Here is a 14,143-nt window from a genome sequence, read left to right as displayed (position 1 = left end):
AAGAAGGGCAGGAAGTAATTGGAAGAAAGAAGCAAGTGCAGGAAAGGGAGGGATCAAAGATGACCCTGGAATTTTGAGGTATCTGGAGGTGAGAAATCCAGATTTGGATAGAATATGAGTTCAGATTCAAGGATACTGAATTAGAGGTGTCTGCAGGATAGATGGGGACTGGGTGGGGTGGCACCCAGTAGGTGCTCACCTTTATTCACTTATTCAACCAATAGTTACTGTGTGCCTGCAGTGAGCCAGGCACTGGGGGTTCACCTGAGTTAAACAAGCTCCCTAACCTTGGGAGCGTTCCCCCTGATGGGGAGACAAGAACAAAAACTAAAGAAACAGGCAAGTTACAGGTCAGGAAAGGTGCTGTGGAGGACCCGAGGAAACGGAAAGAAGTCGGTCACGTTACTCAAGCCCTTTGCCCCACTAGACCTGGCCTCACCTGGGAGCAACAAGCGCTTGACAGAACCCTGGCCCCACTTGTTTCCTTCTCAGCATGAGGGGAACGGAAGTACACGGGAAAAGAAGGTGCCCTGGGCATCTCTCTCATTCAGGCCTGAGGACTTCCCAGAGCAGGTGACGCTTACACTGGGTGCGGGAAGAAAGGGCAGGTTGCACTAGGCATCTTTCAGATGATCAGCTGTCTTGCTCCCCCTGCCTTCACTTAACAGAGTGGAAACTGCAGACCAAGGCTGCCGGGGAAGGGGTGTCAGACCCAGACACAGGCCTAGAAACTCGGCTCTGGGTGCCTGCAGGAAGAAGCGGATGCAGGTGTGTCAGCCGGAGCCAGCGAGCTTTCTTTCAAAGCTCTTCCTGGTCAGTGATGCACACTTAGCAGTGGACAGTAGATCAATAAAAACTAAAAACAAGCAAGCAATACCGGGTTGAAACTTCCAGGTAAGTCCCCTCTACTGGACGAATTCAGTCCAGGGGGGTCCGCGCCCGGGAAGGCTGCGGGTAGCGGCCCCCTTATTTATTTATTTTTCTAGGAGGGCGCAGCTCACAGTGGCCCATGCGGGGATCCAATCGGCAACCTTGGTGTTAGTATTAGCACCGTGTTCCAACTGAGCTAAACCGCCACCCCGCTGCGGGCCCTTTAAGCCGGATCCTCCTCCCCAGCCAGCCCGGGCGGGCCCAGGGACTTCCCTCGCCGCAGCTGCGCCGCCCGCGCCACCCGCGCCGCCCTCGCCGCCACGCCGCCGCCAGGACCTTTCCCCTACTTTCCAAGGCCTGAGGCCCCGCCCCTTCGCCCCGACCAAAACACGTGCCGCATCCCTCCCTGCCCGATCACGCCGCGGCCAGGCTTTGATCACGCGGCTCCCTGCGGCGCCCATTGGCCGGCCGTGCACGGGTCGGGCGCGGATTGGCTGGCGGGCATCCGGCCGCGCCCCTGTGGGGCGCGGTGTATTTTGGTTTGCCTCCGCGCTCCGCCCCTGCGGCCGCGCCCTCCGCGTCAGCCCCGCCCCTCCCGCACGGCGAGGGCCGCGCCGGGGCAGAGCTGCGCGGACCGGAGGAGGCGCGTGCCAGCCGCCAGAGCTCTAGTTCTCGGACGCCGCCTCCGCCACGCACGTGCGGCCGCTGCCGTGCTTTGAGCTCCCGCCCCGCGGCCGCTTTGTTGCCCCTGAGCCGCCGGCACCATGCACACGCCGGGCTCCGCGGGTCCGGGCGAGACGCGCGCGGTGAGTGGCCGCCCATCTGAGGGGCGAGGCGGAGCCGCGCCTCTTGTGCGGGTTGGAGCGCGAAGGAGGGCGGGGGCGCGCGGTGCCTCGCCGCAGCTGCACCGTTAGGGTCCGAGACAGGCTGCAGTGCTGGGAGGGGCGGCGGCCGCGTGGGGCGGGGTGCGGGGGTGTGCCCCGCGCGGTCCTACGCACAGCTTTGTCTCGCGCTCCCGCAGCGGCAGGGCAGCCGGCGGTGGGCGCGGGGCTATTTCCAGGCCATGACGTCACCTGGCCCTGTGAGGTGGTGGCCGTTGGGCGGGGCGCGGTTGGCGGGACACGGCATGCGGGTAGTGGAAAGGGCGAGGGGGCGGGGCAAAAGCTGGCGGGAACGCGGCATGTGGTAGGCGGGGCGGGGCAAAGCCTGCGAGGGGCGGGGTCAGGGCTGTGGGAACGCGGCGAGAGCTGGCGGGAACGGGGCACGCCGGGGTTTGGGGGACATGGGAGCCGGCAGGGTGCCCCTCGCCTCATCCAGGGGTTCCTGCAGTCCGGACCTGAGGGGCTCCCGGAGGTCGCTGGCTACACCTGGGACCTGGTCGTCGAGAGGTGCGGACTGCTGAGGGGCGGGGAGCGCGCTCTGGCAGCTCTGCTCCCGCTGGTCCCCTGCTGCTTGTGGGGGCGGAGCAGGCGGCAGCCCCCACGTCTGTGACTTCACTGCCCTGAGACTAAGCAGAAGTTGGGCCAGAGTAACATTTGTAAAGGCAGCCTCATTACCTGTGTGCTCTGGGGAGAACCAGGGCAGGACAGAGGGTTTGATGCTTGCGCAGGCTGAGTGGAAATGTTTACAGATTTGAAGTGCCTTTGGGAAGAGATCAATAACTTCCAGCCACTCCCCCACCCCCGTACCTCCCGCTTAGAAAGAGCGGGTGTGATACCTGGAAGACAGCAGTCTCCTAGGTTGTGGTAGATCTTGTAAGTCCTTTTTCTTACCGCCGCCCCTCCCCCCCAACCCCTTGTGGCATTAAGGAGTGACTTACGTTCCTGACTCAGGAACAAGGCTGCACCACCATAGGCCTGACCTTCATGGGGCCGTGGAGTTCAGCCTCCCCACTCCCAAAGTTCTCTGTGGTAATGCCCGGACTTGAGAGGGCTGTGCTGAATGCTCCAGAGAGCTGCCAAAAATGCATCTGTAAGGACGCGCTCCTAGTGGCTCTGTCAACTCAAAAGAGCCATCCCGTCATTTCAACCAACCAGAAAACTTAGAGTTGATGTCAGTTCTACCTCCCCGTGTGACTAGCCACTTTTTGGCTTACACCTTTGGAATTAAAACCTCATTAATTGTTTACCAAAGAAAAATACGAACTTCATATCAGTAATCTTTTTAAAGGGTTTTGTAAGGCTTTTCTGTGGACACCTCTTGCCAGCCAAGTCCAGTCATTTTCTTTCCCTCTTCAGAACATTGGCTTAAAAGCAAAATTGTCATGAATGTTGTTGACATCTTTTCCTAGAACAGAGCTTGTTCTGTGTGGAGTGTCGTATACATGTTGCGTATGTTGTGGAAACTCCTGGTGTGTGTATCCACGTGCCCATCGGGGTTACCCCTCTGTGTTTCCCCTGGACTGAGAAGCCATTGTGTTGCCTTCAGGTTGACATCATGGACATATGTGAGTCAATCCTGGAGAGGAAGCGGCATGACAGCGAAAGGTCTACGTGCAGCATCTTGGAACAAAATGATATCGAAGCTGTGGAGGCTCTTGTTTGCATGAGCTCCTGGGGTCAAAGATCCCAGAAAGGTGACCTATTAAAGATAAGACCCCTCACACCAGTCTCTGACTCAGGGGATGTCAGCACCACTGTGCATGTGGACGAAGCTTCAGCTGAGCTACCAAAGGACTTCCATTCTTTATCGACCCTGGTAAGAGGTGGGAGAGAGGAGTATTTTTGTGCAGTGACTAGCGTACCTTGAATAAATGTGCTGTGGAAATCATGGTAGATTCACTGGGATGCTGGCAAGCAAGTTCATCGCCTCCCCTTGTGGAGGACCTAAGGGCAAAACTTCTTTTATCTCTTGGAAATAGGTTCTTTCCATTGATAGATTATAGCTTGCAGCCACAGGATTAAAATGTCCATAGGACAAAACCTGTTACAGATCGATTCAAGAAAGTGAAATGTACTCATTGCCCTGGGGAATTTCAGGGTGGGAGCTAGGTTCCATCCGATGACCCAGTCCAGGCTCAGGATATGTGGGTGGCAGCTCGGGAAAGCCTGTGGTTTGGCACCAGACACCCTTTGTTAGTTAGGTCAAAAGACTGGCCTCTCTGCCTCCCTATGGCAGCCAACTTCTTTCTTGTGTGAGCTGGCTGCAGTCAAGCCCTGTTTTGTGTTTTCTTAACTTGCTACATTATGAAATTGTTGGGAGAAATTGCTTCTCAGCTTGGAGGAGTGGAGAGCCGTCGGTTGCTATACGAAGTGAAAATCGTAATCTAATTATCCTGGGCTGGAAGCTTGTACTGGAAGGAGAGTGTGGAAAGCAGACTTGGAGAGAGATGAGAAGGGACTTGGAGACGGTAGAGAGGATTGTACGAGTACTGGCCTGGCTGCTGGGAGCCCTTCTCAGTTACTTGGCATTGGGCTCTTCCACGGGGAGGCTGAAAAGAAGTGGGAATGTTGGGAGCAGTACAAGGAGAGGCATGGTTCAGGCAGGACCCCTGCTTAGAGCATGGCTTTTCAGGATCCTTCTGCTAGGTTTACCTTGAATCTGGTAGGCACTGGCTAAGTGTGTGTGAAGTGATTACTACTAGGATTTTTAAAAATTTTGAAAATCTAAAATTATTGTGAAACGCTCTCCTTTTGAATATAAACTTTTTTTCTCATCTGTAGTCCTAATGCTTGAATTGCTTTCAGTAGCTGTGCAAACCCAGGAGAGGCACTGACATTCTTACAATCCAGCAATGGGTGTGTTTGGGAGGACAGGAAAGGAAGAAAAGTAGGAAGTGAAGTGCCTCATGCAGCCTTGAGATCTACTGCGGACTATTGTGAGCAGGCTTACACCAGTCTTTTCTCGATTCTGCTTTCTAAAGGCATTGGGGCAACATGATCAAAGTAAGCCCCTTTTAAACTTTAACCAAAACGACATTTTCACACAGTACCTTTTTTTTTTTTTTTTAAGTGCATGACTCCTCCTCAGAGCCCTGATCTCGCGGAGTCTTCGACAGGGACACTTGTTCCTTCCCAAATAACTGATTCCAAAGCACGCGTGGCCATGGCCATCCCCCGAGCCTCTGGTGGGGCAGACAAAGCGCCGAGCAGGAGGGCAGAGAGGGGCCTGCCTGGTTTGAAGCCAGAGCTGCTGGAGCCAGCCCCTGGCCCCCCCTGCAGGCCTGTGGTGACGAGTGTCATCCGCCACACCATGGGGAGTCCTGTTCCTGTCCACATTCCTGCCACCCAGACGCAAGAACACCAACTTGCAGACAACAGAAAAGGAGAAGCACAGTCTGTGGGACATACTGAAGCTTTGCAGGACGCCCACCTCACAACCAATTCACTCAACGTTAAATCAGTTTCCTGTCAGCCTTGTTTGCATAAGTCTGGTGGCCTGGTCCCCACTGACAAAAGCCAGCAGGCATGTTGGCCAGTTGCAATTCATACCTGCTCACCAAAGAATTATGAAAATGACGTGCCAAGGAAAGCCACCCCTCTGATTTCTGTCCCCAGTCTCCCTTTTCTTTGCCAAATGATTCCTGTGACTGGACAAAGTGGCATGGTGTCAGCTTTTTTGAAGCCACCTCCCCAAGTAGCTGCCGGGACTGTCAAGCCCATCCTACCCCACGCTGCTGCTCCACTGCCCCAGCCTGTGTTTGTGGGACCGTCTGTGCCTCAGGGAACTGTGATGCTGGTTCTGCCCCAGGGGGCACTCCCCCAGCCTGCCACCTGTTCATCGAGTGTAATGGCTGTTGGGAATACCAAGTTACTGCCTCTTGCCCCGGCTCCAGTGTTCATTGCCTCCAGTCCAAATTGCGCTCCTCAGGTAGACTTTTCCCGAAGGAGGAACTATGTTTGTAACTTTCCAGGCTGCCGGAAAACCTACTTCAAAAGTTCCCATCTCAAGGCTCATCTTCGCACTCACACAGGTAAGTACTAAGGCAGGTAGGGCCCTGGGAAGTCAGACCCTGTGGTTAGGAAACACCCTGAGCCTTCTTGGAGTGGGAGGGAAGCATGAGAACCCCTGGAGAAAGTGGAGTGGTTCTTTTTCCTGTGGTTCTGAAAGGCCTTCATAGTCTTGTAGGGGTTGGGGTTAACCTTGGTACAATCAGCAGTAGTTTTTCTAGAACATAGCATCTGCTCACCCCAGTACGTAAAATGTAGTATAGTCCCAAGACTGAACCTTTCGTGGGCTTTTAGGGTCACGCTCACGTTGCCCCTTTCTCTTCACATCGCACTGCACATCCCGTTCTTTCCTTGCATTTTAGAAAATATACACTCACGTTCAGTAAACATCAGTGTGACTGACTTAGATTTGTTCTGCGGAAGGTCTCTCCAAAGCATGGGAAAGTTTGAATTCTAGAATATTTGAACTTGAATATAGATTTCTTACTTTCAGGAGGATACAGTGTTTAACTCAGGAGAAATCACACAAGAAATCAACTATAATGACTTAGTGATTTCTTGATTGTCTTATCAGCTGCTTCCAGTAGAATTTTCTGCAATGATGGAAATGTTCTCTATCTTTCCATTAGGATAGGCACTAGCCACCTGCACTTGACTGAGGACCTGAATTGTACGCTCTCATTAAGTTCACATTTACATAGATACATGGGGCTGGTGGCCACCATGTGTTGCACTGGTCTGGAGGTTGCCTGGTAGAGTTTCTGCTTTAGTTGATTAGGGCAGAGTATCTCAGGTGTCTGTGGCACTCTTGTTCTTTGAGGTAGTGTTCTTTTGTTTTTAAGGGTCCTATGGTTAAGTAGTCAGCTTGTTAAACTCGCTTTTCAGGGTTCACACTAATACATACATATAAGCACGGTGACAGGTCACAGGTTCTGCAGTGAAGATGTGTTTCATAAACTCTCTTGATCATGAAACCTCCTTCCTCCAAAATACCTGCTAATGATCTGTGGGACAACAGCGAATTGTGGAATAGAGTGTAGGAAAGGCTGAACTGGAGGTACTTATTATTGTTCTTTATTCCAAAATGCACTTGAGATCGAGTGGCTTCTGATTAGCTCATTGACGCTCTAATCGTGGCAGCTCCCACTTGCAGAATGAAGCCGAGTCTGGGGTTCAGGCATTACAACAGGAGCTTCACTGCCTCCCCATTCTCAAGTGGCTGTTTGCTTCCAGATGAGGATCCAAACCTGGCCCTGGAAGAACTTGCCTCTCGACCTTTACCTTCTGCCTTCAGTCCCACATTTCTGGCCTTCACCCTCTGTCCTCGGCCCATCTCTCCTTACTGAAAACCCTGTGAGGGCCTTCCCAAAGTCACTTCTCAGACGGGTTTCCCGGTCTCTCCTTCCTTCTTTGACCCTGGTAGTTGATTGTGTATCCCACCACAGTTTTCTCTTTTCTTTTTTTTAGTTCTATACTTGACTGGTCTCACTGGCTATAAACTCTTGCTGTCTGACACAGCCTGACACTGGTCAGTGATGGTTGCTCATTGGTGCTGGAGAGGGGCCGTTGTGGTCCTCTGAGGGGTTCAGTGACTTGGTGATTCTGCTTTTCACTGAGGCTACCGAGGTGAACCTCCGATCACATCCAAACACAGATTCCAAATGGGGGAGTGAGGTTTTACTGTTAATTCAATCTGCTTCCCTTGGTAGAAATACTGACAGGATGGCATAAGAGAAGGCTCTTTTCAGGTTTCCCAAAATACTTCAATTTAAATAACCATAAAGGTTCTGAAGAATCAACTTCTTATGCCATTGTGTCAATACTAAATTGGAATTTTCATAAGAAACAGAAACTTTGGGTAAGTTTACCTTAGAGAAGATAGTTTTTCATATATTTCTACCAACCTGAAAAAATTTCTAATTAGAATAAGGGGGAATGAGCAAAAGCTACATTTTTGATATGTTGAAAACAGGTAGGGCACTTTATAAATCCCACGCCAAAGGGTTGTTTAGCTCCGCCCACACCTGGCCATCCTGGAGTGCTGCCAATGGTGGTGGTTTCCTGGGAACAGGTAGTCATCCTTGTGCTTACAACATGGGGTCTTTGAAATTCATGAAGTTCACACTTTTTCTTAAAATGGTTCATAAAAGACCATTGTGATGCCAAATTTTCCCATTAATTCAACTTTGAAAAACATCAGATATTTAGTTGGTGTCTCTTCAACACTCATTCATGCAAAACCATTTATTTGCCGCCTGCCACATGAAGTGCCGTGCTGGGGCTAAGCTGTATGGAGATGGCTGAGCTAGACAAGTCCTAGACCCTGAGAAAGGCAGATTACCTGGCAGTGCATACCAGCCTGTTCCCTGGCAGTGCATACCAGCCTGTTCCCTGGCAGTGTATACCAGCCTTTAACAAATCAGTGCACGAGGTGGCACAGCAGCGGATGCTTGTCACACCCTGGTCAAGGTAAGAAGAGCGTCAGGACACAGGAAAGGGAGCCCTCCTGCTCTGTGGAGAAGGGTTCCACCTTTCCTGCGGACAAAGCTCCCCAGCTCACCTCTGCAACTTCAGGAAGACACAGTATGGGGCAGCTGCTGGGTACTTGGAAACTGAATGAAGGAAAGAGACTCGTGGAGCTGGTAACGGTACAGGAAGGTGGCTGTAAGAACTCTAACCCATTTTGTAACTAATCTCTGTCAGTGTAATAACAAATATGAAGATGGAATTAATGATTTTAAGAAGTCTTACAGGTCCTAGGAGGGCTTTTTTTAGATGTGCAGCTTCTTCAGAGGGAAGGAATTACTCCTTTCAAGAATCTTCCCCCCCCCTACCGCAAGCTAACAATCGGAGATAACATTTTAAACTATCTTTTGAAAGATTAGTTTGACATCTTTGGGCCCTGATATATTACATCTTAGGTGTGGCAGGAAGAAATGCATCTTAGAGGATTTCTTGACTTCTGAATAACCTGATACCAGAATAATAGGGTTATTCTTTCTTTCCAGTTTTTGATGAACAGAATTTAAAAACAACACGAATTCATTTGTCCAATAAGGTGCCAAGCCTTTACGTTTTCTTTAATGTGTTTTCTCACCTCTTTAGGAGAGAAGCCTTTCAGCTGTAGCTGGGATGGCTGCGATAAGAAATTTGCTCGTTCAGATGAACTCTCTCGCCACCGCAGAACTCACACCGGGGAGAAGAAGTTTGTGTGCCCTGTGTGTGATCGGCGTTTCATGCGCAGCGACCACCTGACGAAGCACACCCGGCGCCACATGACGACCAAGAAGATCCCTGGCTGGCAGGCCGAGGTTGGCAGACTGAACAGAACTGCCTCGGCAGAGAAGCCCAGGCGCCCACTGGTGAGCACGCCAGCCTCTGCCTGAAAGGTCAGCGGGGACTTGCCGATGGGGATTTTCAAAAGCCTCCTTTCAGGGAAGGAACTGATGGTTTTCTCTCCAGAAGAAATTGTCTTGGGGACTAAGGAAAAGTAGGGAGCTGGTTCTGATTAAAGTGTGTTAACTTTTCTTTTTTGGTTGAGACCCTGTTCAATAGCTTTTGTAGTTTCAGGAGTTTTTTAAGGAAATGGAAGAGAATTTGATAGTCTAAATCACCAGCATTCAGTCATTTCGGCAGGAAGTTTTACAATATCTGGATTTTTACAACCTTTCTATTCGTGTTTTATAGAAATGAGACGGTACTAATTTTTATACTGTTTTTATGAAAACATTTATAAAATTTCTAGATGGGAGATTTTACAATCTTCTTTTCAGTGTTGAACAATGTTCTTATAATAACCCTCCTTTTAGTAGTCTTGGCATATTATTCAGCCCAAGAAAAAAAAAATCACAGGTTTGTAATCAGGCCGTTTAGATCTAAGAATTCTTTAGAAATGCAACTGGTTGAATAGAGGTCTCTTAAAGAAATGGGGGTGGGGAACTTTGCAGTCAGCTTCTTCATAGCATTTTCCAGGGAAATTCCAGGCAACCATTCCTTTAAAGCCTATAACCCAAGGAATTAAAATTTTGGTTAAGTAGAGCTAGTCACCTGTGTCTGTGGTGTGACTTGTGGAGGATGTACCCAGAGGCTAACTTCAAACACTCGATACCCTGTGAGCCGGAAGCTGCTGTGGGATCTGAATGTCTGCTCTGCCAAGAGCAAACCATTCACAGTTTCCTGTTTGTACCTCAAACACCAAAAAAAAAAAAAAAAAAAAGGATAATGTAAGCACTGAAACCCAGCTGCTTTGTCAATTATCAGTTGACTTCTTTTGCTGTGGCCTTATCTGTAGTATTCTGTGGGTAGAGTAACTTCCTAGAGAAAAAGGAAATACCCTTATTGGTTGAGGAACTTTGCACCAAAGTATAGCTTATCTGAGGTGAAGTGTACATGCATATGGTCCAGCTGCAGTATTCTGATTCTTTTATTAAGTACTAAGAACTATAGGAAATGCGAGTTATGTATGCTAAATGGCAGTGATACTACCCAGCTGCCCTTTCATGTTATTTGAAGGAAATTGTTTTGGTCAAATAGAAAATTACGTGGAATGGGGGTGTTTTGCAGTCTGCCTAGAAACTAGATGGTGGACACCACTTTGAAGCTGTGTGAGCACAGACCCCAGGTATAGAGATGACACCCCCACCCCGTCCCACCCCACATCCAGGAAGCCACCGAGGGAGACTGCTTAGGTGGTGCTGGGAGTCCAGGCGACAGAAAGAAAGCGTGTGACGTACACAGGGCGCTGCTCGGAGCCTGGGAATGGCTTTTATTGTGCCGTGTTTTGATTTTGTCTTTGCCTCTTAGTTACTGGCATTTACCTGTGTTAAAATGATGGTAAGATTAAATGTTGAATAAAGATCATTAGTTCTGTGTTCAGGTCTTTCTAGTCTAGAATGGCCTCACCCGGTCATTCATTATACATGAGTTGATACCCATTAAGTTGCCCCTGAGTATCAACTGCTCATTGACGTACTGGTCTGTAAGTGCTGGCTGTATGTTTAGGAGATTTTCACATTTGTGGACATTTCCTTAGTTGAGTATTTGTACTGGTCATGAGATACAATACAGTTGCAAGAGAACCATAATTAAATGTACATAGCCCACCACCCCGCTCCTTTCTCTCCCACTCGTATCTGAAATCAGCATAAACATTTCTGATGATGTGCATACCATAAGTGGCATGAAATTTGGATATTTTCCTTAAGTATACAAAATAATGTTAGTCCTACTAACGTTCTGGTGGATAAATACAAGGTCTGCGAGTATCTGGTTGCTTGTCATCTTGAACTTTATTCTCTGAGCAGTGTTGGTTCTGAAGAATAGATGTGTTAAAAATGGTTTTGACTTTCGCTTCCATTCCCTGGTTAGATTTAGAAATAACTCCTAGAAACAAATTTTTTTTTCCATTTTTTTGCCTTCTGTTTGTCGATTGAAAGATTGTAAATAGGGCAACAGTTTTTGTCTGGAAAATACTGTCCTGAGAACCAAAACCCTCTGGTGGTTGTTTGACCCTCTGCTGGTGGCTCGGGTGTCAGAGCCGAGCACGTGGCCCGTCCCCAGTGCACTTTATTTCCTGAGCAGTTTTGCTTGATCTTTGTTGACTTTGAGCCTTTTAAGTAGTTTTAGTAATAAAATATGTAATGTTTTGGAATTATGTTTTATGTAACAGACTTAGACTTATTATTTAAGTGAATATGTGATGTAACTTTTTTCTTTGAATCTTATAAAACTTTTTTAAGTTGCAAACTGGACTTGGTGTGCCATTTAACTGCGCTACAACGTACCCGGTCACTTTTCAGAAAATCATCTACAAAATTCATTGTGTGTTGGCCCAACCTGACCCTCCTCCTCTGTTTCCTGGGGTTCCGTTCTGCCCTCAGGGCACGCTCCAGATTCCTTGGAGAGCTCTTCCTGAAAGAAACGTATGGCGAGACTCTTCTGTGTTGGTCTCTTCTGACGTTGGGTCTGGTCCCGGCAGAATAGGACCGTGGGTGCTGGGCAACCCTGTGTCCCTGTCCTCGAGCTCTCCCTGTGCCAGGAGGTGGGCTGGGAGGAAGCCTGTCTCCCCCGCCTCCCGCCTCCCGCCTCCCTCCGCCCCCAGCCCAGGCTGTAAAAGGACATCACTGACCACAGTCTGCATTCCTGCTCTTGGGGTGCATTCTGTCTTGGGGTGAACCCACCCCACTGAAGGAGCTGTGGATGTCGCCAGATCTGTCATCGCAGTTGTCTTTCGGCAGCATGGACAGTTGGTTGTCCCCCTGCAGGCCACACACTCCTGCTTTTCTCCTACCTCACTGTCGCTTTGCTGGACCCCTCTTTTCCCTGACCCTTTTTCTACTCCCCTTCACAACCTTGGTGACTTTTCCAGCCTTGTGACCAGATAAAAGTAGTGTGTCTACCACAAAGAAAGACCCCGAATGTATTGAATGTATCTTTCTCCTTTGTACGTCCTGCCTGAGCTTCAAATTCCTACATAACAACTATCTACTTGAGACCTGTCCAGTCAGCATCTCAGACTTAACACGTTGCGTACGGATCACGAGAATCTTCATCAGGGATTTAAACCCCGCCGTACGCAATGTGTTAAAATGGCCAAGCCCCTCATCTTCCCACACCTGCTCTTCTCACAGTTGACCCCATTGTCTTTAAAGGAACAGTGAGTCCATCCTTGTAGCTGTTCAGGTGCAAAGTCACCCTGGACGCCCTTCACACTCCACATCTGTCTGTCACCCATCCCAGGCTGTGATGGTGACAAAGCTATGTAATGGGATTCGTGGCCCACGCTGGTCCTGGTCATGGGTGTGCGTGTGCACGTAGGCGTGTTGGGGAAAGGCAGTAAATGATCACAGCAGGCTTTGCACTTAGCAGTCCACCTAGAAAAGTCTCTCTACCTCCAAACCCCTCAGCGTCGGGGTGACAGCCACCAGCTTGTTAGCCTCAGCTTTGTGACTTTGTGCCTGCTGTCCTCCCTCTGTTGTCACCAGCTTCTACATTCCAGCTGTAACATCCCCTGGACCTTTGTTTTCAGCCTGCCTCTTTGCTTAGGGACTTTCATGAGGAACGTGAGACGTTTTCTTAACAGCTGGACCCCATCCTGGGAGGAAGCCCAGGCAGCAAGGACTCCCTACCCCAGAGGGCTGCAACAGTCACTTCTAAGTTAGGGACACCCTCTTCGAAGGTCTCTCCCACTCCCTACGAAGCCTTGTGGGTCCCAGGATTGCTCGGAGCTGGCTCAGCACATACGCTTCCTCCCCCCAGCATGGTCTTGCTGAGCTCAGCATACAAACTGGCCAACAAACAAAGATGATACAAGACAAGATGCCACAGCCAAGTGCTGGGGAGGATATGCACGTACGTGAGATGACAGTACAGCACAGTAGCAGCTGAGTGCTGAGCTTCCAGCTCTCCCCACCGGCTCTGGTGGCAGCCTCTGGGCTCCTTCAACACTCCAGGTTCTGACCACTAGTAAGGCCCTGGCATCTTGGCTTTGGCAGGTACCCTTGAAGCCACTGAGTTCACTCACAAGGTCTGTGGTCAGCCTCAAGGGGGCTCAACTGAGCATCAGCTCCCAGGGCAGGTGACACACAATTCATGGAAACACCTCTGGGGGAACCTCTGAACCATTTATTTAGAGACCATCAGAAAAATGCAAAATTCCTGCTAGCAAATGGGGTGGGGCTCGAAGCCAGGGCACCTCATTTATAATCTTGGGGGGGGGTCCCTGAGGAGAGTTGTGCCTCTTGGTAGGCCAAACCCCAAGCCCCAGTCCCAGCTGTGGCCTCCTGTGGCACAGACGAACTCCCCCATCTACACCAAGGAGCCCGACAGGGTCCCCCTTCCACATAACCAGGCCCCTACTTCCTTACGTGGGCTTTGCAATGACAGAGCACGTTCAGGCCTCCCAGTTATCGTGGGTAGTAGGAAGATCAGGCACTGTTTGCCCACTGAACACTCAGGAAGCTAAGATCCCGAGATCGCATACTAGAGTCTGGGCCCCCTAGCAGCTCCCCTGTCCCCACTTGCTGCACAGGAAGGGGGCCTGGCTACTGCCAAGGATGGGTGAGCAGCGTAGCCTGCAGGAATTCTGAGGAAACGCAGGCAGAGTTATTTGCCTCTCATCTGTGCTTTCACTGCATTTGGTTTATTCCTGTGGCATCTTTATTTTTTACTTCCAGGGCCGCCTAGCATAGAGCCTGGAATGGAGCAAGCCCTCTTCAAGTAGTTGTATATATTTTTTAAAAGAAAGGAAAAAAAGAATGTTTCTGTAACCTGTGCTTCACTAACGTAAGGTGCTACTAAGGTCGTATTATTTTTATTTTTCACTCAAATCGTTTTCTGCCAGATTAGTAGGAAAGTCAGCCCCGCCCTCTGCAGTTTCTCCCCTT

General features: G+C 49.9%; 1 protein-coding gene across 1 annotated transcript; it reads left to right on the top strand.

Moving 5' to 3' along the window:
* The first annotated feature begins 1,443 nt into the window (after positions 1-1,443).
* On the top strand, positions 1,444-11,509 carry KLF11 (KLF transcription factor 11). The gene is made up of 4 exons (XM_019755957.3): positions 1,444-1,676; positions 3,298-3,567; positions 4,822-5,782; positions 8,865-11,509. The coding sequence occupies exons 1-4, from the start codon at positions 1,635-1,637 to the stop codon at positions 9,143-9,145; spliced, it is 1,554 nt and encodes a 517-aa protein (XP_019611516.3). The 5' UTR covers positions 1,444-1,634; the 3' UTR covers positions 9,146-11,509.
* The last annotated feature ends 2,634 nt before the right edge of the window (positions 11,510-14,143 follow it).

This window comes from Rhinolophus sinicus, chromosome 2 (genome assembly GCF_057876585.1).
Source record: "Rhinolophus sinicus isolate RSI-liver-muscle chromosome 2, RSI-T2T, whole genome shotgun sequence".
NCBI lineage: Eukaryota > Metazoa > Chordata > Mammalia > Chiroptera > Rhinolophidae > Rhinolophus > Rhinolophus sinicus.
This window is presented reverse-complemented; position numbering and strand designations above follow the sequence as displayed.

Excerpts from the sequence above, each read along its gene's own strand:
- KLF11 (XM_019755957.3), top strand. The coding sequence starts at position 1,635 with ATGCACACGCCGGGCTCCGCGGGTCCGGGCGAGACGCGCGCG. Across the intron at positions 1,677-3,297 it reads GTCCGGGCGAGACGCGCGCG|GTTGACATCATGGACATATG; the intron begins GTGAGTGGCCGC and ends TGTTGCCTTCAG. Across the intron at positions 3,568-4,821 it reads TCCATTCTTTATCGACCCTG|TGCATGACTCCTCCTCAGAG; the intron begins GTAAGAGGTGGG and ends TTTTTTTTTAAG.